Genomic DNA, 22,230 nt, shown 5'->3' with positions numbered 1-22,230 from the left:
TGGCAACTTTAAGACCTGAGGAACTCTGGGAGTTGAAGTCCACAAGTCTTAAAGTTGCCAAGGTTGGAGATCACTGGGTTAGGATACTACTCCATCACACCATATGACATTGTAATTATTTGTATCCTGGTTTTATTATTTTCACAAATAACTCAAGGTGGCGAACATACGCAACATGGTCTCTCCTCCTGTTTTCCCCACAACACAATCCGTGTGAGATGGGTGGGGCCGAGAGAGACTGACTGGCCCAAAGTCAGCCAGCTGGCTTTCATGGCTAAGGCGGGACTAGAACTCACTGTCTCCTGGAGATTGGCCCAAAGTCAACCAGCTGGTTTTCATGACTAAGGTGGGACTAGAACTCACTGTCTCTTGGAGATTGGCCCAAAGTCAACCAGCTGACTTTCATGGCTAAGGCGGGACTAGAACTCACTGTCTCCTGGAGATTGGCCCAAAGTCAGCCAGCTGGCTTTCATGACTAAGGTGGGACTAGAACTCACTGTCTCCTGGTGATTGGCCCAAAGTCAACCAGCTGGTTTTCATGACTAAGGTGGGACTAGAACTCACTGTCTCTTGGAGATTGGCCCAAAGTCAGCCAGCTGGCTTTCATGGCTAAGGCGGGACTAGAACTCACTGTCTCCTGGAGATTGGCCCAAAGTCAACCAGCTGGTTTTCATGACTAAGGTGGGACTAGAACTCACTGTCTCCTGGTGATTGGCCCAAAGTCGGCCAGGTGGTTATTCATGCCTAAAGTGGGACTAGAACTCACTTCTCCTGATTTCTAGGCTGATCCCTTAACGATTAGATCAAACTGACTCTCAAATGTTGTGTTCTGGACTGTGGAGGTGCAGATAGAGTTAAGGAGTCATACATATACTCACACGCTGCCCATTCCTGGCTTGATATCCCAGGAGGCCTTTGTGAGAAGGGGTTGCTGTTAAGTGCCGGGAAAGACCCCTGAGTGTCTTAATTCCATGTCTTTTCAGGAAGACAGCTCCTCCGGTGACCCCTATGCCCACCCGAATTCTGTAACGCCGCCTTTGCCAACCTTCCCGAGGGTCTCCAATGCCTACGGCTCCTATCAGGATTCCAATATTCCATTTCCCCGAACCTCTGGAGCAAGGTTCTGTGGGGCAGGTGAGTTGAATCTTAACTCTAGGAAGATGGAAAAGAGAAGGACAGTGGCTGGAAGTCCTGTCTCAGCTGTCCATTGCTGGTTTGTTAACAGCTTCTATACAACCAGCGATTGCTCTAATGCAGGGGTGTCAAATTCATGGCCTGAGGGCCAGATGTGTCATCCACTGCCCCCGCCCAATTTAGCGAAGGGGGGGGGAAGTCTCGATACGTCACATGCCGCCATGATGACGTGGGTTTGACACCCCAGGTCTAATGCTCCAAGTTCAGGAATCCAGAAATTGCCTTCTTCCACAAAATAAAGCATTCCTGAGTCAGCCTGAATTCGGATTACTGCATCTTGTAGTTTCTTTGGCAGTCTTACAGAAATAGCAATAGCGCTTAGACTTATATACCGCTTTATAGTGCTTTACTGCATTCTCTAAGCAGTTTACAGAGTCAACCTATTGGCCCCAACGGTCTGGGGCCTCATTTTACCCACCTCGGAAGGATGGAAGGCTGAGTCAACCTTGAGCCGGTGAGGCTCGAACTGCTGGCAGTTGGCAGAATTAGCCTGCAATACTGCATTCTAACTAATGTGCCACTAATGTTTGGCCAGCACAGTTTCCTGGAATATCCCCCCCCCCCCAGTCTGCTACCAACCCTGAGATTCCCAAGTCATATAGATCTGCTCCAACTCTGCTTACGTTTGGAGATACTACATGACCAGGGTTTTTGCCTTCTTCTAAAGGCAGTCCTTGACTTATGACCGAATGTAGCAATAGACTTTACAATAGATCCCCCTTCCAAAAGGATTTATGGCCTGGTTTCAAGTTCCAACATTGCCCTCCCCCCTCCCCATGGCCACGTGATCATACTCTGGGCACTCGGCCACTGTCCCTAATTTGTAGTGTCCTACAGACAAATGACTGTGATTTACGATGGTTTTGCTGGAAACCGACATTTACTTGAGTTCTGGCAAAAACCAGCACACAGCAAACAGTGGGTTTGTTGTGTTGCCATAACAACCTCCACACAAAAACATCATAAACCTTAGGTGTAACCTACTTTACAGTGGTCCTGACTTACACACTAATTGCCAAGCACAATTACTGTTGTAAATCAAGAACTACTGTATTTTTCAGAGTATAAGACGCACCTAGCTTTTGGGGAGGAAAAGAAGGGGGGGAAATCTGCCTCTGCCTCCCAGCAATTTGCCTCCTTGCAACAAACAGCAAACAATACAGACAATATACACTGTTTATAGTGTTACATTTCAGATTATACTTGTATAGATGCTGTTAAAATGGATGTACTTTCTGGAAGTATAGTTGTTCTCGGCGACATTTAGTGTATAAGACGCACCCAAATTTTCACCCTCTTTTAAGGGGGGAAAAGGGGCATCTTATACTCCGAAAAATACAGTACCTTTACTGTTGATGAACAAATCTGGTTCCTTTAAAATAATAAATGGATCATAAATTCCATTTGTCCAAAAATTTCCACATGGAATAATAGCTATTGGGTCTCTCTTTCCATTCGAGGCAAGCTTCTCCAGTGTAGGTTTCTCTTGGTTATTTCAGGCTACCTGGTATACTTCACCAGACCAATGACGATGCACCGTACGGTCTCACCTACTGAACCAACACCGCGGTAAGCATCAAGCATTGGCAGACAGCGACCTTCCCAGATCTTCCCAGCTATAAGAAGACAACACTGACTTCAGTGAAAGAGTCTGGTTGCATCTTTTCCAACCAACCAATTTCATTAAAAGGCATGAGCGTTTGTGAGCTGTGGCTCACAAAAGCTCACGCTTTTTAATTAAATTGGTTCATTAGAGAGAGAGAAAAATGTGACCGGATTTGCAACCCTAACTCTTGTCAAAGTTTTCTCTGGCAATGTGTGCAATCCAGACCCTTAGATTGCGTGTGTAGTCGTAAGCTTTTGCATGGAACAAGATAAAATAGCTAGGTTAAACTTCAACCCATTAATAACAATTTACCTCCAGAAGTTGTAAATGCTCCAACACTGAAAGTTTTTAAGAAGAGACTTGGATAATCATTTGTCTGAAGTGGCGTAGGGTTTCCTTCCTGGGCAGGGGGTTGGACTAGAAGACCTCCAAGGTCCCTTCCAACTCTGTTTATTCTATTCTATTTTATATTCTATTCTATTCTAATAAAGAATATTCAACACAAAAAGGGACTGCCCTTGACAATCAGTTGCCATGGCCTTCAAACCTGTAAGGCTGCCATTGCAAAAGCAGCTTTGCATTGGGGAATTTGACACAGCAGTGGAAAACCACCCCGTTCCTACCAGAAATACCCTAAGGAATTTTTCTTCCCTTTGTAAAGAATATTTTCCTGCACCAAAGACTATAAATGAGGACAGCTAGTCCTTGACTTACAACCAGTTGCTTAGCAACCATTAGACATTACAACAGACCTCCCAAGAGCTTCTCATGATTCTGGTTCAATTTTTTGGTTCTCACCCAAGAAGCTTCTTCAGCTCTGACTGGATGGTGGGGAAGGGAAGGATTTATATTCCTTGCAGGCAGCTGGTCATTTGCATCCTTTTAGAGGGTCCTTGAGGCCACTTGGAGGTTTATCTGTGTCCTCAGGGTCACCTGAGTGGTGCAAATGGTTCCTGTAGTCTGCAGTTTTTCCTCTGGAAATCCTTCCCTTCCCCACCATCCAATCAGAGCTGAAGAAGCTTCTTGGATGGGAAGCGAAACAACTTCAAAAGAAAAGACAAGAAAGTCCAGTTACCTCCTGAAAAAGCCCCTTTGGGACAACCATGACCTGGATGGCTGAGAATCTCTACAGGCTTATACCATGGAAGCCGACTCTAATGCCATGGAGGATCTCAGCATGGGGAAGGTGGAAATACTCTGTCAAGGAAAGTGATACTCCAGATGGACATTCATGTCTGAATGTTTGCGGCATTCTGTGTGCATTCAGGATGCTTCAAACCTGTTTTTTTCCCTGCAAAGAAGATTTACCTCAGTCTCCAGGGCAAAGGGGCTGGGTTAATACCCATGTGTTACTCCTCCCACGCCTCACTTTGGAAACTGACCAGAATTTCTTCCCTTCCATTCAGATCCTTGTCAGCCCTGTCGGCTTACCACAGTGGCCTCATCACACCCATGAAGATCCGTACAGAGAACCCTGGCAACCTGCGGTTGTATGGTGGGAGTCCCACGCGTAGTGAAAAGGAGCAGGTCTCCATCAGTTCCTTCTACTACAAGGAGAGGGTAAGCCCACAGCCCATGAAGCTTCTTGCCCGATACTCTGACTGGTTCAGCAACGCCTGCTGGAATCTTTACTCTTCTAGCTTCCCTTCTGATCCTGAAGGATTCTTCTTCGGTAAGCTGTGCAGGTCAGACAGACAGCAGGCTACTACAGGTGGTCCTCGATTTACAACAAATCATGTAGTGACCCTTCAAAGTTACAACGGCACTGAAAAAAGTGACTGACAGCCATTTTTCGCATCGTTGCAGCATCCCCCTGGTCACGTGATCCAAAATGCACCAATTGGCAACCGGCTCACATTTGTGACAGATGCACTATGCCCAGGGCCAGCTGATCCCCCTTTGTGACTTTCTGATGAACAAAGTCAGTGGGGAGCCATATTCGCTTAACGGCCATGTGATTCACTGAACAACGGTAGTGATTCACTTAACCACCGTGGCAACAAAGGTCGTAAAAAACTCACTTAACAAATCTCACTCAGCAACAGAAATTTTGGGCTCAATTGTGGTCGTAAGCCGAGGACCACCTGTAGTCCTCATTGGGAGTGCTGTTCAGTGCAGTGGCGCTTCCTTATTGGGGTCCAATTGTTAGGCTTTTATTTGCTAGGAAAATTCCATTGAGGGGGGGTCTTGCCCAGGCTTTTCCAGGGTGGGCAGTGCCCGCACTTCTATAGTGATCCCTGTCAACTCTGGGTTTTGGGGCTGTTGGTCAAGAGGGTAGACACACATCTGGCAGGTTTCTCAGCATTGATCCTGCTGGATCGTAATGGCTGGAGAGCGCCCTCCATGGCACTTCAGACCATCTCAGTGGAAAAGGATGAAACACCTTCCTTGAATAGGTAGAAAACTGCATCCGTTGACTTCTTAGGCTGAACAGCTCCATTTACTGTCATTATCCTTTAGGTGTCCCTAGACCTGTGATGTCGTGAACTTTTTTGGCACTGAGTGCCCAAACTGGAACGTGCGTGCATGTATGTGCGCTGGAGCATCAGAAACCCAAAGACCAGTTGGTCGGTGCGCACACAGGATTTGATTTTCCAGCACATGCATGCGCGCCGGCCAGCTGGTCTTTGCACGTTCCTGAAGCGCTGGAAACCCATTTTAAGGTGGTTTTCTGGACCACTTTCAGGCTGTTTTCTGGTGCTTCAGGGTCCTCAAAGACCAACCAGAAACCAGAACACCAGCTGGTGACGGCACGCACACCCAGAGAAAGGGCTCTGCGTGCCACTTCTGACACACATGCCATTGGTTCGCTATCACGGCCCTAGACAGTTATTTCAGGCAAAAATTCAGAGAAAATTAGGTCATTTGTGCAGCAAAGATTCCAGCAATAACTAGCAAGTTATAGCCATCTTAAGAGCTGCAGGACCCTCCTTTAACAGAACTCTTTGCAATAGGACAGAGTGGGGGCCCCAGTCACATCTCGTGGCCGAGGAAAAAACCCCAGCCTTAAGTTGAATATCTATGGAGATGTGCAATCATCCAGGTAATAGTGCTTTTTCCAAAAGGCAACTGGACTTCCTTGTTTTTATTTTATTTTTTAATATTTTGGTTCTCATCCAAGAAGTTCTTCAGTTCTAACAAACTGGTAAGGAATGGAAGTTAGTTGGAACTGAAGAAGCTTCTTGGATGAGAAATGAAATGTTTTCAGAGAAAAGAAAACGCCCAAAGAAAGTCCCGATTGTGTCACGCCTGTCTCGGCTTGGGCATTTAGGAAAGAAAGACCCTCGACTCCGTTTTTAGCAAAAGGTACATTTTTATTAAAGCCAAATGGTCACAGCATAAGCAAAGCCAAATCTGAATATTCCCGCGTAAACCCAGTGCTTTTCTCTTTTCCCAGGCCCTTCTCCCCTTTGCCATCCTGTGAATATGTAAATGGTATTCAAACAAGGTGTTTTGCTGACAGTTCTAAAGTTTGAGGCCTCTTTGGGTGTATTCTGTTCCCATGCCTGTGTCCTTGGATCTTTCAACCATTGTCTCTGGTTGGCACATCTGGCTCCTGACATATGTGCTCCCTGCATCCCCCCCCATCCCCCTTCAAAATGAAGCAGCCCTGGAGCGGTTATGACAGCAGATCTGACAAGTTGCCTTTTAGGAAAAAAAGCACATTTGGAACACCTTGAAGCTGAGCTGCCCTAAGACAAATGAGGCCCAAAAGGAGTGCAGAAATGTCTTTAGAAATCTGATTTGGGATTTGCTTTAGTTCAGGGGTGGAGAACTATGGCCCCATTAATGACTTGTGGACTTCAACTCGCAGAATTCATGGCTGGCTGAGGAATTCTGGGAGTTGAAGTCCACAAGTCATTAAAGGGCCATAATTCCCCACTTCTGCTTTAGCTGATGATGCAAGGGGCCAGTTGGAGGCATGGAAGACATTGGTAAAAGCTGGCAGCTTTGTCCAGACGCCATCTTCTGCGAGAGAAATGTCTCGAGGTGTGGGGAGCAGTATTTGAGACAATTTACTATACTCCTGTAATCATTGTAGTGTGTTGAGCATCTGCTGGATGCTGAAGGAAACCTTCAGCTCTACATTCATTCCTTGACTTCAGCCCTGGCACCTCAGCTGCCATTTAAAAAGGCCACCCTGTGCCAATACACAAGGGACGCCATCTTACCTACTTAACTTATTCTATTGACAAACCACTTTGCCTTACCTAAGGCTGGTCTGGGCTGCACAAGGCCTTTGTTCTTGAAGCAGGTTGGGAGAATACTCTTCCATGGCCTCCACAGCCTCCAAAAACTGTATAAAAGCACACCTGTTCTCACCTGATTTCTGGATGCTCTGGAGGAATGCAAAGGTGGAACCCCCTTCTCACGTGGCCTCTGCACTCTCAAAAAATCATGCCAAAGCAGAGTCTTTTCTCACACTTATTTTCAGAGGTCCTGGAGGCCATGTGAGTGCATGGACCTCTTGCACAACTGCACAAAACCAGGCTGAGAACAGTGGTAGAGTGTTTGGTGAACATAGGCATGTCTCCCAAAGTGCTGTGGCATGTCAGCTTTGATACACAGGTCACAGGTTCAAAATGACCGCCCCAGGCAGCATGAAAATGTAGGGAATTGCAGAAGCTGAGGATTCCATGCAGCTCCACCCATAGGCTCTTCAGTTAACCAACCTACTCCTAATGCGATCTTGCTCACTGACAACTTGAAGGGGTGCAAACTTCCAATTCTCATCATTTAGTGGGTTGGTTGACACCCCTTCAAGTTGCCACCATTGGGAAACACTGGCCTAATCTGGTAGTCACGGAGAGACTGGACTGCCATCTGTCTAAAATGGTGTAGGGTGTGCTGGGTGGGTGGGTGGGAGAGGGGTTGGACTAGATGGCATACATCAGTGATGGCTAAGCTTTTTCCCATCGCGTGCCCAAAGTGGGGGGAGCACAAGGGGGTTATGTGCAGGCATGCCCACGCCCATAATGCTATCCCCACGCCCACTTTTGGCGTGCAATACCCCCTTTTTTCACCCTCCCCAGGCTCCAGAGGCTTTCTAGGAGCCTGGGGAGGGCGAAAACGCCCTCCCCCGCCCCTCCTTAGGCCCTCTGGGGGCTTCAGGAGGCTTCCTTGAAGCCTCCGGAGGGCGAAAACCGCCCCTACGGGCAAACCAGAAGTCCGTTCCCAAACTTCTGGTTTGTGTGTTGGGTTGTTTTTCACCCTCCAGAGGCTTCAGGGAAGTCTCTGGAGGGCGAAAAACAGTCTTAGAAGAAGGCCCAAGTCAGCTGGCCAGTGCGCACATGTGCGCTGGAGCTTACAGGGCAACGCCTCGCGTGTCCTAACAAATGGCTACGCTTGCTACCTGTAGCACGTGTGCCGTAGGTTTGCCATCATGGACGTACAGGGGCCCTTCCAGCTCTATTTATCTGTATCTGAACTCCACTTAAGCATGGAAAGGAAGATAGTAGCTCGTCTTCTGATTTGTTTATTTGTCCATCTGATCATTACTTCTGTTGCCTGAAGTGGTCTGGAAACACACCTTTGCTTGCTTCTGACTATACCTGCCTTCTAAGATCCTTTGGAGAGATGGCTTGGCTGGGAACACACAGCACTGGAACCGGGGGGGGGGGAGGGGGTGCATCCTGAGTGGAGCTGTGGCCCGGCCGGCAAATTCAGAGCCACGGTGATTAGCGAGCAGGACTACTAACTCCAAACTTCGTCGAGAACGAGCCCTCTCAATATCATCACCTGAAACAGGAATGAAACTCCTGATTGTACCACTTTAGAACGGGGATGGTGTTTTTAAATAGTCACACACGAGCCTCCGACACAGAATGAATCCTGCATACTGTAGCTAGTTGCTGGCTGAGAGAGAGGCATCTTGTGGAGTGGGGGCCATAGCCCGGAATTCCTCTCTTTCGGTCACAGATGTCCTACAGGTGGTCTTTCATAGCCCTGTGCATGTTTTTCTTAACTACCTGGAGGCAACTCCTAATGGCCTGTCATAAGTTCGGATTCCTTAAGAGTGCAAGGAGGTCACAGATGAACTTGCAGGGAAAAAAAGTCTAATTTAGACTTAGCAGCTCTCCTTTCTCGATTCCCTGTCAAGAGAAAACTAAAGTACTGTATTTTTCGGAGTATAAGACACACCTTTTCCTGCTCTAAAGGAGCATGGAAATGTTGGCGCATTTTGTACACTGAATACAGCCATTTTTGGCTTCCCGAAGCCCCGCCCCCTCATCCCATTTTTGCAAAAAAAGGTGTTTGTGCCTTCCCCCAGCCCCAAGAAGCTCTCTGTGTCATTGATTCATGAGTATTTAGTCAAGTTTCATTACAAAACTAGTCATTTATTAGGAACATCATCTTAGGCAAGATCTTTTTGCAGTCAGGTCTAAGCTTTGTTTGAGTTCTAGCTGACCTTTTTACCCCTGTTCCTTCCCTCCCCTCAGTCTGTGTCATAAATCACATTCCCCTATGAGGTGCACCCCTCCCAAGCCTGCTGCAGTAATCTGAGATCTGACTTTAGCCAACAGTATGTGTGAAATGCACTCCCCCTCCCTTTCTCTCACTATGACAACATTGGGAGTTGACACTGCAGGCGTCACCCAAATGTTTGGAGGGGATCAGTTTTTGGGTACTGTATTTTTCGGACTATAAGATGCACCAAGATTTTGAAGAGGTAAGTAAGAAAAAAAAGGTTTTGTCCGCTCTGGCCCCCAAGAGCACTCTGCAGGCTTCATCAGGGCTGAGAGAAAGCAACAACACCTCAATTTTTACGAAAAACAACCCATTTTTTGCCCGTTTTTCACAAAACGGGCATTTTTGCCTTCCCCCAGCCTTGATGAAGCCGGCAGAGTGCTCCTGGGGGCTGGAGAGGACAAAATCTTTTTTTTCTTACTTGCCTCTTCGAAATCCTGGTGCGTCTTATACACCGGTGCGTCTTATAGTCCAAAAAATACGGTGCCCAAAAACTGATCCCCTCCAAACATTTGGGTGGATTGCAGTTCCCTCCTTTCCATCGGTAGGTCTACTCCATTTTTACGGGTTGCGAGTAACGCAGACTGTTGCCTCTCAAAAAATGTCCCTGGCAGGGCCAGAGGGTCCCTTTTTTGCCTGCAACCTGGGACAGTGGACCATAAGGGGATGCATTGGGGAGGGGGGGCAACCCTGTGGGTGTTTGCTTCCTTGCAAAAGAAGAGCATTTGGGGAATGTTTCCAGCTGGGTCATGTTTTAAAGCTGCCCCTTTTTTTGCTCCTCTGCAGCTTTGGGGCCTTCCAAGTCCTTTAAAAACCAGAGTTTCTCAGCTGCATGTTCTTTTCTTCCTTTTCTCTTGTTTTCTCCACGGCTCTCCTCCTCCTCCTCCTCCTCCTCCCCTTCTTCCGGGCGTAACATTCTCATGCACAGATGCCTCCTTGCTCTGCCAGACGGCGTTGGTCCATACAAGCGATTAACGACTTCCCGGTACTGTGTGCTGTGTACCTGCCACCCCTTGGCTAACTCTGTCTGCTCCTCCCGGGCCCAAGAATAACCTGCCACTTGGTTGGCTTTGTATAACCTAGAGGGCAGAAGCTCAGCTTGGGGCTGGGTGGGAGGGAGGGAAAACAGGTTTGTGTAATGCTGGTCTTGGATAGGAAGGTGGGTCTTCTAAGGTCATGTTTCTCAACCTCAGCAATTTTAAGAGGTATTTCAACTCCCAGAATTCCTTAGCCAGACATACTTTAAGATGTAGGGACTTCAACTCCCAGAATTCCTTAGCCAAAGATATTTTAGGATGGATAACTTTAACTCCCATAATTCCTTAGTCAGAGATACTTTAGGATGGATAACTTCAACTCCCAGAATTCCTTAGCCAGAGATGCTTTAGGATGTATGGACTTCAACTCCCAGAATTCCTTAGTCAGAGATACTGTAGGATGCATGGACTTCAACTCCCAGAATTCCTTAGCCAGACATACTTTAGGATGGATAACTTCAACTCCCAGAATTCCTTAGCCAGAGATGCTTTAGGATGTATGGACTTCAACTCCCAGAATTCCTTAGCTACACATAGTGTAGAACAGGAGTATCAAATTTGATTTCATCAAGGGCCACATCAGGGTTGTGTTTGACCTTGGGGGGAGGGGGCTGGGGGGAGCTGTGGCCATAATGGGTGTGGCCAGCTCAACCTCACTCATGCCGGGGGTGCCTGTGGTGGCCCGAGCACTCTGCCAGCTCTGTTTTCGGCTGCAATGGCCAGCCAAAATGGAGCTTGTGTGTGGCCCTCTCAGGCTCTTTTTTCGCTAGCAGAGGCAGCCCGGGCCAATCCTTCACTGTTTCCAGGGCAGCCCTGTGGGCCAGATCTAAGCACCCTGCAGGCCACATCCAGCCCCTGGGCCTTCAGTTTGACACCCCTGCATTAGAATGTATGGACTTCACCTCCCAGAATTCCTTAGCCAGCCATGCGGGCGAGGGAATTCTGGGAGTTGACCCCACACTTTAAAACCTGCTGAAGACCAGACGCATCTTTAGGGGCAGTAGGCATCCTTAAACAATAAAAATGACCGGTGCTTCACTTGGAACCACATCCATCAAGCTAGAAAGTAGAACTTAGCCTGTGAGGTTAAAGCAGGGGTGCCCAAACTTGGCAACTTTAAGACTTGTGGACTTCAACTCCCAGCATAGCATAGCTGGCTGGGGAATTCTGGGAGTTGAAGTCCACAGTCTTAAAGTTCCCAAGTTTGGACACCTGGGTTAAAGGGGAGCAGTTATCATCTTCTGACAGTTTCATGACTGGCTGCAACTGCAAGGCAAGCATTTTGTGCCAATGTATAGAACAAGCTTTTGCTACTTGCAAATTGATCCCCTGGGAACCTGGCTGTTAAGTGAATCTGGCTTCCCCCTTGATTTTGCTTGTCAGAAGATCGCAAAAGGGGATGACGCAACCCTGGGAAACAGCGAGGGTCATAAGTGTGAAGCAGTTGCCAAGCCGCTGGATTTTTGATCACATGACCATGGGGATGTTGCAAAGGTCGTAAGTATGAAAAATGGTCATAATTCACATTTTTCAGTGCCGTTGTAACTGAACGGTCACTAAATGAACCCTTGTAAGTCGAGGACTACCTGTAGTTAGAAACAACGGTGGGGGACCACGAAGCTGAAGAAGGGCTTCCTTCCCTCCAGAGTATGGTATCACCTGTAGTCCTTGATTTACAACCATTTATTTAGTGATCGTTCGAAGGTGCAATGAAAAAAGTGAAAAAGCCATTTTCCCCACGCACGGCTGCTGCAGCATTCCCATGGTCATGTGATCAATGTTTGGATGCTTGGCAACTGGCATGTACCGTATTTTTCGGAGTATAAGATGCACCAAGATTTTGAAGAGGCAAATTTTAAAAAAAGGTTTTGCACTCTGCAGCCCTCCCAAAAATGGCCCGTTCTTCGCAAAAATGGGCCTGTTTTTCATCAAAAAAAGGGGCATGCATAGCCTTTAGGAGGCTTATAGAAGGGCTGGGGCGGGGGAATGAGCAAAAAACGAACCCTTTTTGCTCATTTCTGCCCTTCCCCAGCCCCTAGAAACCTCTGCAACCTGTGCTATGCACAGCCATTTTTGCAAAGAGGGTGGCGTTTCAATGCTGTATTCAGTGTATAAGACGCACCCAGATTTTCACCCTCTTTTTTTGAGGGGAAAAAGGTGCGTCTTATACTCTGAAAAATATGGTAACTATGACCGTTGCAATGTCCCCAGATCACGTGATCCCCTTTGGCGACCTCCAAACAAGCGAAGTCAATGGGCAACCTAGATTCACTTAACAACCCTGTTACTAACAACAATTGCAGTGATTTGCTTTACAACTGTGACCCCCAAAGGTCATAACATGAGGCAAAACTCACAACAGCTGTCTAGCTTAGCAACAGAACTTTTGGACTCAATTATGGCCATACGTCTGTTTGCAACTTTTTTTTTTTTTTTTTTTAAAGAACATTTAGGCTGGTAAAGACTTAGGCTAGCAAAGAGACAGAATGGTGGCCTGGGAACTGCTGGGTGGAATCTCAACTGATCAAATTCAAGACAAGGTAGTATAAGCGCTGCCTTTTCTACACAACTGCCATCAGAGATTCTGATTCTGCCATGGGATACAGTGGCTCATTGGCTAAGACGCTGAGCTTGTTGATCAGAAAAGTTGGCAGTTCGGCGGTTGGAATCCCTAACACTGCATAACCGAGTGAGCTCCCGTTACTTGTCCCAGCTTCTGCCAACCTAGCAGTTCAAAAGCATGTAAAAATGCAAGTAGAAAAATAGGGACCACCTTTGGTGGGAAGGGAGTAGCGTTTCGTGCGCCTTTGGTGTTGAGTCATGCCGGCCAGATGACCACGGAGACGTCTTTGGACAGTGCTGGCTCTTCGGCTTTGAAACGGAGATGAGCAGCGCCCCCTAGAGTCAGGAAAGACTAGCACGCGTGTGTGAGGGGAAAGGGAACCTGCCATACTTGATTCAATCGTTGTTAATAAAGCAATTTAGGTTTCCTGCTTGCAATTGCAATTCCTCATTGGGGAGATACCTGATGCAACTTAGACGTTCCAGATGTGGCAAAACAGGATCTTTGGCTATTTTAAGAGTGGGGCTCCAGCGCCTTTGGAGTTGGAGTGTATAATTCCCTCTGAGAAGACCCTTTGCAAAGTCTGCATGCTTGAGTCATTCATGTGGAACCCTAAATTCAGAAAATTGGTGATTTTACAGCGGGCCCAAATGTTGATTACTGATGTCCAATTTCTTGAAAGGGAGAGCGGTTTTCCATGTGGAGTGGTGTTTGGATTTTATTTTGCTAATTGTTTTCAGTGTGGCAGTGGCACCCAAGTTTATATCCTTCTTAGAATTTTATCAGACAAATTTCTTAATCTTATGGGAGTTTCTCTCTGTAACACATATACCGTATTTTTCAGAGTATAAGACGCACCCTTTTCCACTAAAAAAGAGGGTGAAAATCTGGGGGCTGGGGAGGGCAAAAACGAGCAGAAAACAGGCTGGGTTTTGGCCCGTTTTTACCCTCTCCCCTCCAGCTTCCAGGAGCACTCTACAAGCCTCCCAAAGCCTACGCATGCACTATTTTTTGCAAAAAAACGGGCCCGTTTTTGCAAAAAATGGATCATTTATTGCTTGTTTCTTTCCCCTCCCCCCGCCCCCAGGAATACTTTGCAGACCTCTCAAATTCTCTGCACGCCCTGTTTTTAACCAAAAATGAGTTGTTGCAAAAAAAAAAAAATTTTTTTTTAATTTACCTCTTCAAAATCTTGGTGCGTCTTATACTCTGGTGCATCTTATAGTCCGAAAAATATGGTATGTGGGATTCACACAACACCCTTAACTCCACTTTGGGGTTTTCTAAAGTACAATTCATGCAAGATGGTATACCCCAGGGGTCCCAAACCCCTCTAGGTCATAGCCCACTACCAGGTCTTGAGTCGTTTGGAACCGGGCCACAGAAGTGGTGGGTGAGTGCACATGTGCGCATCCCTACTTGCACGAGCAGTGGGCATTCGCATGCACGAACAATCCATTTGAACAAGCAGCGGGCACATTTGCTCACCTCTTGCACAATTGGAGCTGCATGTGTACTTGCCTGCCTCTCGAACAGAACCACCCTTGCTGGTCCGCAAAATCAGAAATGTTGGGGAACTCCTGTATACTCAAACAACTGAACAGCATGTTGAAGCACAAAGTGTCCTTCCATTTTAGTCTAGTTGGTCTTGTTCTATCCCTCTCGCCACATTTCTGGCTCCCAGATAGATAAATCATCATCATCTTTTAAAGACCCTATAATCCCTTGCAGGGTGGAGTCTTGGGCAACTGTATGGAGCTGAGTGTTTACTGGCCGGATGCCCTTCCTGTTGCCAGAGCGGAGTTCTACTCTACTCAGCAGATATATTCTCAAGTGTGCCCAGAGAGAGAGACATAACTGCCTCTACCTAGGATCGAACTCACAGCTTCTTGATTATGAGACGAGAGCTCCACCTCTAGGCCACCAGACCACTCTGGCCCCCCAGATAGAGGATGGCTTTGAAACCTAGGTCCCTCTTCCTCTGAGATGTTCCCCATGCAAGGTACAGTATTTCAGGAATTAGTGCTTCCACTGAAAAGGGGTGATCATATCTGGAACCATCAACAGGTTCAACATAAACAAACAACTATCCAAACTGAGAATAACTTAAATCACTTTCCTATGGAAAACTGGGTGAAAGAGAAGATGGATTATATTATCCTGATGTCAGGGTTCCAAATATCATTCAGAATTAAATCAGAGTCCAAGGCAGAGCTATCCTTAAAGTTCCAATTTAATAAGACAGACATGTTGGCACAAACTGTGGATCCCAAATCTAAAAGCTTCCTGGGATTCCACCCGGTTGAAAGTTCAAAACCTTGCCCCCACACCTACAAGTCCATCATATGGTCTAATCTTCGTCTGCCACGCTAGCATTTCCACCCATCTAGATCCAGTCAGGTGCAGAGGTGCGGAGACAAAAGATGACCTTGGGCTTCTAGAAAGGAATGTTCTATTATGACAACAATACATTCTACAATTCTACTCCTTACTATTCCCCCTCCCAATTACTACACTAATGAAACAGCATAGTAAAATAATAGAGAGTGTGTCAGGCCAAAGATCCTAAAAGGAATATGACTGCAGGCCTGACACTTGTGATCAGTCCTGGAGGAATCTTCTGGAAGCCTCTTCCTTCCAGTCTGAAGTGGGACAATCATAGGATTAGAATCCTTGTCTGAACCTCTTGCTGCTATTGACCTGTGACCTATCCTAGCTAGTAGGACAGTTAATAGAGCCGAGATAGCACAGTGGTTAGAGTGCAGTACTGCAGGCTACTTCAGCTGACTGCTAGTTGCAGTTCGGCAGTTCAAATCCCACCAAGCTCCAGGTTGACCCAGCCTTCCATCCTTCTGAGGTGGGTAAAATGGGGATCCAAATTGTTGGGGGCAAATAGGCTGATTCTGTAAACTGCTTAGAGAGGGCTGGAAAGCACTGTGAAGCGGTATATAAGTCTTAAGTGCTATTGCTGTTGCTAATAGTTAGGGTCCTATTTAGCAGAGAGATTTTCACTCTTCGCTGTGAGGGTGTAGAGCTAATGCCCTTTTCTCCCTACAATGGGCTTGGAATAGAAGTGGCAGCAGGTGTGAAATCCAGAAGGTTCTGGAGAAACTGGAGCAGAAATTTTGAGTAGTTCAGAGAACCGGCAAATGCCACCTCTGGCTGATCCCAGAATGGGGAGGGAATGGAGGTTTCCCAGTATCCTTCCCCTGTCATGCGCACCAGGCCATGCCCACAGAACTGGTAGTAAAAAAAATCGAATTTCACCAGTGGCAGTAATGGCAGAGGTGGTTTTCTACTCCGGCGAGCGATCTGGAGTCCACAGGGGTCATTAGCCAGAAGTGGGAACGAGATAGTGGGCTGTATCTCTGCTGTGTCAATCACTCTGACCTTGGAGGAAGTGGCTAAGCCCGTAAACAATTGTTTATGCATCCCTCTCCTTGTTTTGGGGTGTTCCACCTGGTGAAAATTGAGGGCATTTGTCGTACTCCTTAACTCTTAAAGCCTTTTTGGGGGGGCCAAACTTGTTTCCTTAAAGCAGGGGTGTCCAAACTTGGGAACTTTTAAGATTTGTGGACTTCAACTCCCAGAATTCTCCAGCCAGCCTGAGGAATTCTGGGAGTTGAAGTCCGCAAGTCTTAAAAGTTCCCAAGTTTGGACACCCCTGCCTTAAAGCCTCTGCCGGAAACTTCTCAGTTACAAGTGCACTCCGGTCCAGAAAAGACTGTGCCAATTTCCTTCCCCATCCAAACTGGCCAAGGGGCATCCTAGTCTTTTCATCTCTTTGCTTGCTGCTCCAAGAAGTTGTGGGCAGCGGGAGGACCTGGTATGGGACCTGCTCTGTTGATTGTGTGAAGATCCCCTCGGGTGCTACAAAAAAAAACCCCAGTGGCTTATTCTTGGGCTGGCTCCTTGTCTCAATCCACAATTCTGTTGCTCTGGCTGTCCCTTTGCGTGAGAACATCCCGTGGCCTGGGCTGAGATCCCCAGTGTGCTTTTGAAATGCATCCCTCTCCTGGCGTCCCTTTCCCGATGCTAACCATCGCAAGGAGTCTGGTAGCACTTTTTCTGCCTAACTGTTTTCCTAAAAAGGGGCGATCTTCTAAGATAAAATTGGTTGGTTAGAGAAGGGACTACCAGAGGCCTGATGATTTGCCTACCTAAACTAACACAGTTCTCTTCCTGCAACCTTCCTGATTGTAGAAGATGAGGCAGCTCAAGATTGCTGATGTTCGGGCTTCCCCGGGGCCTTTAGATCCTTTGGATATTGGTGCCCTTGCCCATCTTGCTCTATCTGCCCTCCATGCCAGGCTAGAAGATTGCTGGCCAATGAGGTCTGGGCGCTGCCACAAAATTACCGTATTTACTAGAAAATGGATGTTTCTGGCTGCATTAAGAGGCCAGTAGCTTCCCACCTTTGAATGTGATGTCTGCAGAGCAGCTAAAAGTGCTAAACATTGTACTAGAGAACGCAAACAGTTTTAGGATTTCAAGAAATGTGACTTTAATATTCAAGAAACGCTTGGAGAAAGAATTTTAGGGGATAAATAGAAGGAAAAATCTACTCCCACCGTTGCTGCATTGTGGTTTTTAAAATATTTTTTAAAGTTTAATATCTCCAATTGCAAGCACCTAATTAAATATGTGATAATAGGCTTCATAGCTATGATTTCTTTTCACTTTTAATTAAAGGTGAAAGTTTGTATGTGATACCTCATGAAATTCTGAGTGTGGATTTACTCTGTGGAGCTGTGAGGCCACTTTAACCTCCAATATTTTTTTTTCTTTTTAAAGGATTTAGAGGATTTTCTGAGAATACAAGTAACAGTGCAAATTTCCTTTTCTGAACTTCCTGTCAACTTCCTGTTGATTATCTTCAGCCACTTGAAGTATGGAAGGACTTGTCAGGCAGAACAGGAGTTCAGAATGAGAAATCTATGCAAGCATATATGATTTGCAAAAGAAGGGGAAAATTGCCAATTTTGCTTCATGCTCTCACTCTCTCTTTTAAGCATAGAACACTCATCCGCCTGCACATTCAGAAACCAGGTGGCATAGGTGACAGGACTGCAGTAGCATCTAACGAATCCCTGCCAATGTCCATAAGGGGCACATGAGAATTTCAGCTGCATAAATGCACAAGAGGAGGCATGAGCCCTGACCACCGCATCACTCCATGTGACTTCCTCCTGTGAGGTCACACTGATGGCTGACATTCTAACTTTTCACAGCAGGAAACTTCTCCAAAGACCACAAATCCCAAATAGGTCAGCACTCTCCTATAACCAGCCACACGTTGGAAGTGGCTTGGTGACATTTTAAACATTCTTTACCATGTTGGAAACAAGCTTTGCATGTAAATCCAGGAACTTCAAGGTGTTCTGTGCCTGCATGCATTCTTAAATGCCTGCAGCAAACATTTGCACATAACAGAGGAACCTGGGAAATGTACCAAGTCCTCATCTTGAATGCAAATTCCATGCACAGACAGGAAATGACAGGGGTGTCAAGCTGGTGGCCTGCAGGCCACGCCACTCCAGCTTCACAAGGGGGGAAAAACATCACAAAATGCCATGTGACAGCAACATGATGCCACGAATTTCACACCCATGATCTAAAAGGTTTGATTCCAAATCTTACAACAACACTTTAGGGTGCAACACCCTAAAGCTAGGAATAAGAGCCACCTGGCCTCCTGTTTGCAACTCCTTCAGTACCTGCAAAATTACACTGCCAAAATGTACTGGCAAATCTACCAAATCTGGGGAATGAGGTTGCAGGTCTCCTCACTCCATATAAGGCAGGGGTCCCCAAACTTGGCAATTTTAAGACTTATGGAGTTCAAATCCCAGAATTCCCCAGCCAGCAGAATTTTGGAAGTTGAAGTCCAGAAGTCTTAAAGTGGCCAAGTTTAAAGACCTCTGATATAAGGGATTGTTGTTCTGGGCCACATTTTGCTGACTTTTTGCAGGTTTTTAAAGGCGGTTGGACGCAATCGTTACTCCCATTCTTGCCTACTGCTGTGCAAAATAAATACATGAATAACTTTTAGTCTTTGGGAAATACGTTGACTCTTTGGGGAGGTTTATCCTGTTATAATAGGGACGCGGTGGCTCAGTGGCTAAGATGCTGAGCTTGTCGATCAGAAGGTCGGCAGTTCGATGGTTCTAATCCCTAGCACTGTGTAACAGAATGAGCTCCCGTTACTTGTCCCAGCTTCTGCCAACCTAGCAGTTCGAAAGCACATAAAAATGCAAGTAGAAAAATAGGGACCACCTTTGGTGGGAAAGGACTAGCGTTCCGTGCGCCTTTGGCATTTAGTCATGCCGGCCATATGACCACGGAGACATCTTCGGACAGCACTGGCTCTTCGGTTTTGAAACGGAGATGAGCACCTCCCCCTGGAGTTGGGAACAACTAGCACATATGTGCGAGGGGAACCTTTACCTTTATCCTGTTATAAGGCACATATCTACTTTCCCCTGCAAATTAGATGTCGAAACTATTAGATCCCACAGAACTTGTGGCTAAATTGCTACCATTCCTCCTACTCTGCCTGCATTCCCTTCCCCCTTAGGGGTTCTTGGAACTGATCGAATAATATGGGAAATCTAGCCAATGAGTAAAATGACCAGCCGATCCCATCTTTGAAGCTCTTAGCTGCAACCCCAAATAAAGAAGCTTGTTCGTGTGTGATGCTGCTTCTCATTTCTCCTGCCAGCTTGCATTGCTGTAGCCTTTGAATTTGCAGAAAGCTGCTTTCCTCTTTCTTTCCATCCTCTTTCTGATGCACGCAATAGACCTGCTTTTTCCTGTTCAGTAGGAATTCTGGGAATGACAATCCCTGCACAGTTGATTATTCCAAGGCAGGAAAGGTTGCATTGTGTCTTCCCTGGACAAACTCACCTTTGGCTACTGGAAGGTTAATCCTTTCCTGCAGTCTCTCCAGAGGTGCTCTTGTTCTTTGAGGAGGGCTATAGCTTGAAGGTGCTGCACATGCTTTGCATGGAGAAGGTCAGTCCTGGATGTTTTTTGTTTTTTTTAGGGGTGTGTGTTTGTGTGTGAAAAACCCGTCTTAGGCAACCTGCTGCTAACTGGACTGTGATGTGACTCTGTTTAAGGTTCTTGTGTTCCTGCTTCAGCATCCTTCTGTAGGCCTCCTCCCTCCCCAAAGCCCTTCCCTCTGTTGCTGCTCTTGTCGTGACCGCCTTTACTGAAGCCTCAGTATAGTAGCTGCTCTTTGGTGGCTAAGTAGGGCAGAGTCTGGAGAGATCCTTTGGTTCCCAAAGTTCTCCCGTCCTTGAAAGATGTTGCACTGCATCATCTTTCATCCCTGACAGACCTCTCTCCGCCTGCAGAAGTCCAGGAGATGGAAGAGCAAGCGCGAGGGGACCGAGACCGGCAGCCGGCCCATCAAAGCAGCTGGCAAAGTCATCATCCAGGACATCTCCTGCCTGCTCCCTGTCCATAAATCCTTAGGGGAGATGTATATGTGAGTACCTGCTCAATTTGCCTCACGCCATGGTGGCGTGGCAGTTCGAATGCGGTATTGCAGGCTGAGTCTGCTCACTGCCAGGAGTTCGATCCTGACTGGTTCAAGGTTGACTCAGCCTTCCCAATATATATTCTGGGATAAAATGGAATGAAGGCTGTAAAGCACTGTGAAGCAGTATATAATAACTGCTGTTGTTATCGCTATTGTTACTTTTGGAGAGAGGCAGACCTGGCCACCTCATCCTAGTGGGAAAAAGAGGGGAATCACAGGGATTGTACTCTGAAATGTAAGGGTGCCAAGAATTTATCTACCTGAGGACCAAGCATTTGGCTTCTGCTCAGAAGATTGACTTCTTAAAGCGCCCCATAGCCCCCCCAAAAGCAAAGGCCTAGGGAAGAACAACACAAAGCTCCCTTCTTGGATTGGCACATGTTGCCCATCCTTACGGAAATTCTCTCCCCTTTTCATTTTATTATAAATTTTCAACAAACAGCTTGCCTGGAAGTCCCTGATGTTACTGATAGGCTGTACCCATGAGATAAGCCATAATGCATCTTGCACGAACAAGAATTGACTGGATTCACTCAGAGGTTAAGGTTCCCCTCGCACATATGTGCTGGTGGTTCCTGACTCCAGGGGGCGGTGCTCATCTCCATTTCACTCCCCTAGGTTGGTTTTGGTTTTGGTTTTGGTTTTGGTTTTCAATAGAGTCGGTCAGTGATGGCAAACCTTTTTGGCACCGAGTGTCCAAACCAGAACGTGCGTGCATGCGTGTGCGCCAGAGCGCAAGAAACCCCAAACCCAGCTGGCCGGTGTGCATGTGCGCCCTGGCCAGCTGGTCTTCGGGTTTCCAGCACCCACATGCACGCTGGCCAGCTTGTCTTTGTGCACCCCGGAGGACTGGAAATCCGAAGGCTATCTGGCCAGCACGCACATGCCTGTTTTTGGCCATTTTTCGGACCTGTTTTTTTTGGCCCAAAACAGCCGAAAAACGGTCCACAAAAGTCCCAAAAACGCCCCCCCAAATGGGCTCAAAACAGCCAGATAAATGGCCTGTTTTTAGCCATTTTCTGGTGCCTGCGAAGACCAGCTGCCTGATGCACATATGCATGCCAGAAACCAGAAGAGCAGCTGGCGATGGCGCGTGTGCCCACAGAGAGCTCTGCGTGCCATAGGTTTGCCCTCACGGGACTAGGTGCTGGAAAATGAAGGTTCTCCACCTGGCACCTGGGAGTTCTGCAGAGGAGAACATCCCTCAGCCACCCCTCTTCTCTTTCAGACTAAACGTGGTGGATATTCAGGAGACCTGCCAGAAGAACGCTGCCTCAGCCTTGACAGTGGGACGCCGAGACCTCTTGCAGGTGCTGCTTCTTCTCCATCACTTTACAGCAGGAGTCCCCAATCCCTGGGGCGCGACTGTGCAAGAGGCAGGCGAACGCACGCAGCTCCATTTTTGCAAATGGTGGGGACTCACACACGCACGTGAAGCTCCGCAAATGGAGCTTCACGTACGCGCGCGAGTCCCCACTGCTCACAAAAATAGAGCTGCATGCGAACACATCTGCCATTTACATGGAGCCATTTCCTCTCCCTCCTCCCCGCTAGTCCGCAAAGTCAGAAAGGTTGGGGACCCCTGCTGTACAGGACTGCCTGGAGACCCCCTACAGCTGAGAGGGGGAGGTGTCACTGAAACAGGAGACCATGGTTTAAAAGAAAAGTCCCTTCTCCCTCACCTCTTCCTCCTGCCTCCCACCCAGAGCCCTCACCTCCTGGGTTTTTTGCTCTTCTCAGACTCCCCTGCCTTCCAGTCCCATCTTCCCCTTGCAAGGGGCTTGTCCAATTCGGGGATTTGAGAATAGAGATGGAT

General features: G+C 47.2%; 1 protein-coding gene across 1 annotated transcript in view; it reads left to right on the top strand.

The window, feature by feature from the left end:
• The window catches only part of WDR59 (WD repeat domain 59), a 72,253-nt gene that overhangs the window by 35,931 nt on the left and 14,092 nt on the right, over window positions 1-22,230 (top strand). The window contains exons 16-21 of the mRNA XM_087729393.1: window positions 984-1,134; window positions 2,694-2,763; window positions 4,207-4,360; window positions 10,197-10,253; window positions 20,227-20,360; window positions 21,643-21,724. Coding sequence (XP_087585519.1) covers window positions 984-1,134; window positions 2,694-2,763; window positions 4,207-4,360; window positions 10,197-10,253; window positions 20,227-20,360; window positions 21,643-21,724 — 648 coding nt within the window. The remainder of the gene's footprint in view (window positions 1-983; window positions 1,135-2,693; window positions 2,764-4,206; window positions 4,361-10,196; window positions 10,254-20,226; window positions 20,361-21,642; window positions 21,725-22,230) is intronic.

Source organism: Thamnophis sirtalis, unplaced genomic scaffold (genome assembly GCF_051295495.1).
Source record: "Thamnophis sirtalis isolate CommonGarterSnake01/CBP01778 unplaced genomic scaffold, rThaSir2_p1.2 scaffold_14, whole genome shotgun sequence".
Lineage (NCBI taxonomy): Eukaryota > Metazoa > Chordata > Lepidosauria > Squamata > Natricidae > Thamnophis > Thamnophis sirtalis.
This window is presented reverse-complemented; position numbering and strand designations above follow the sequence as displayed.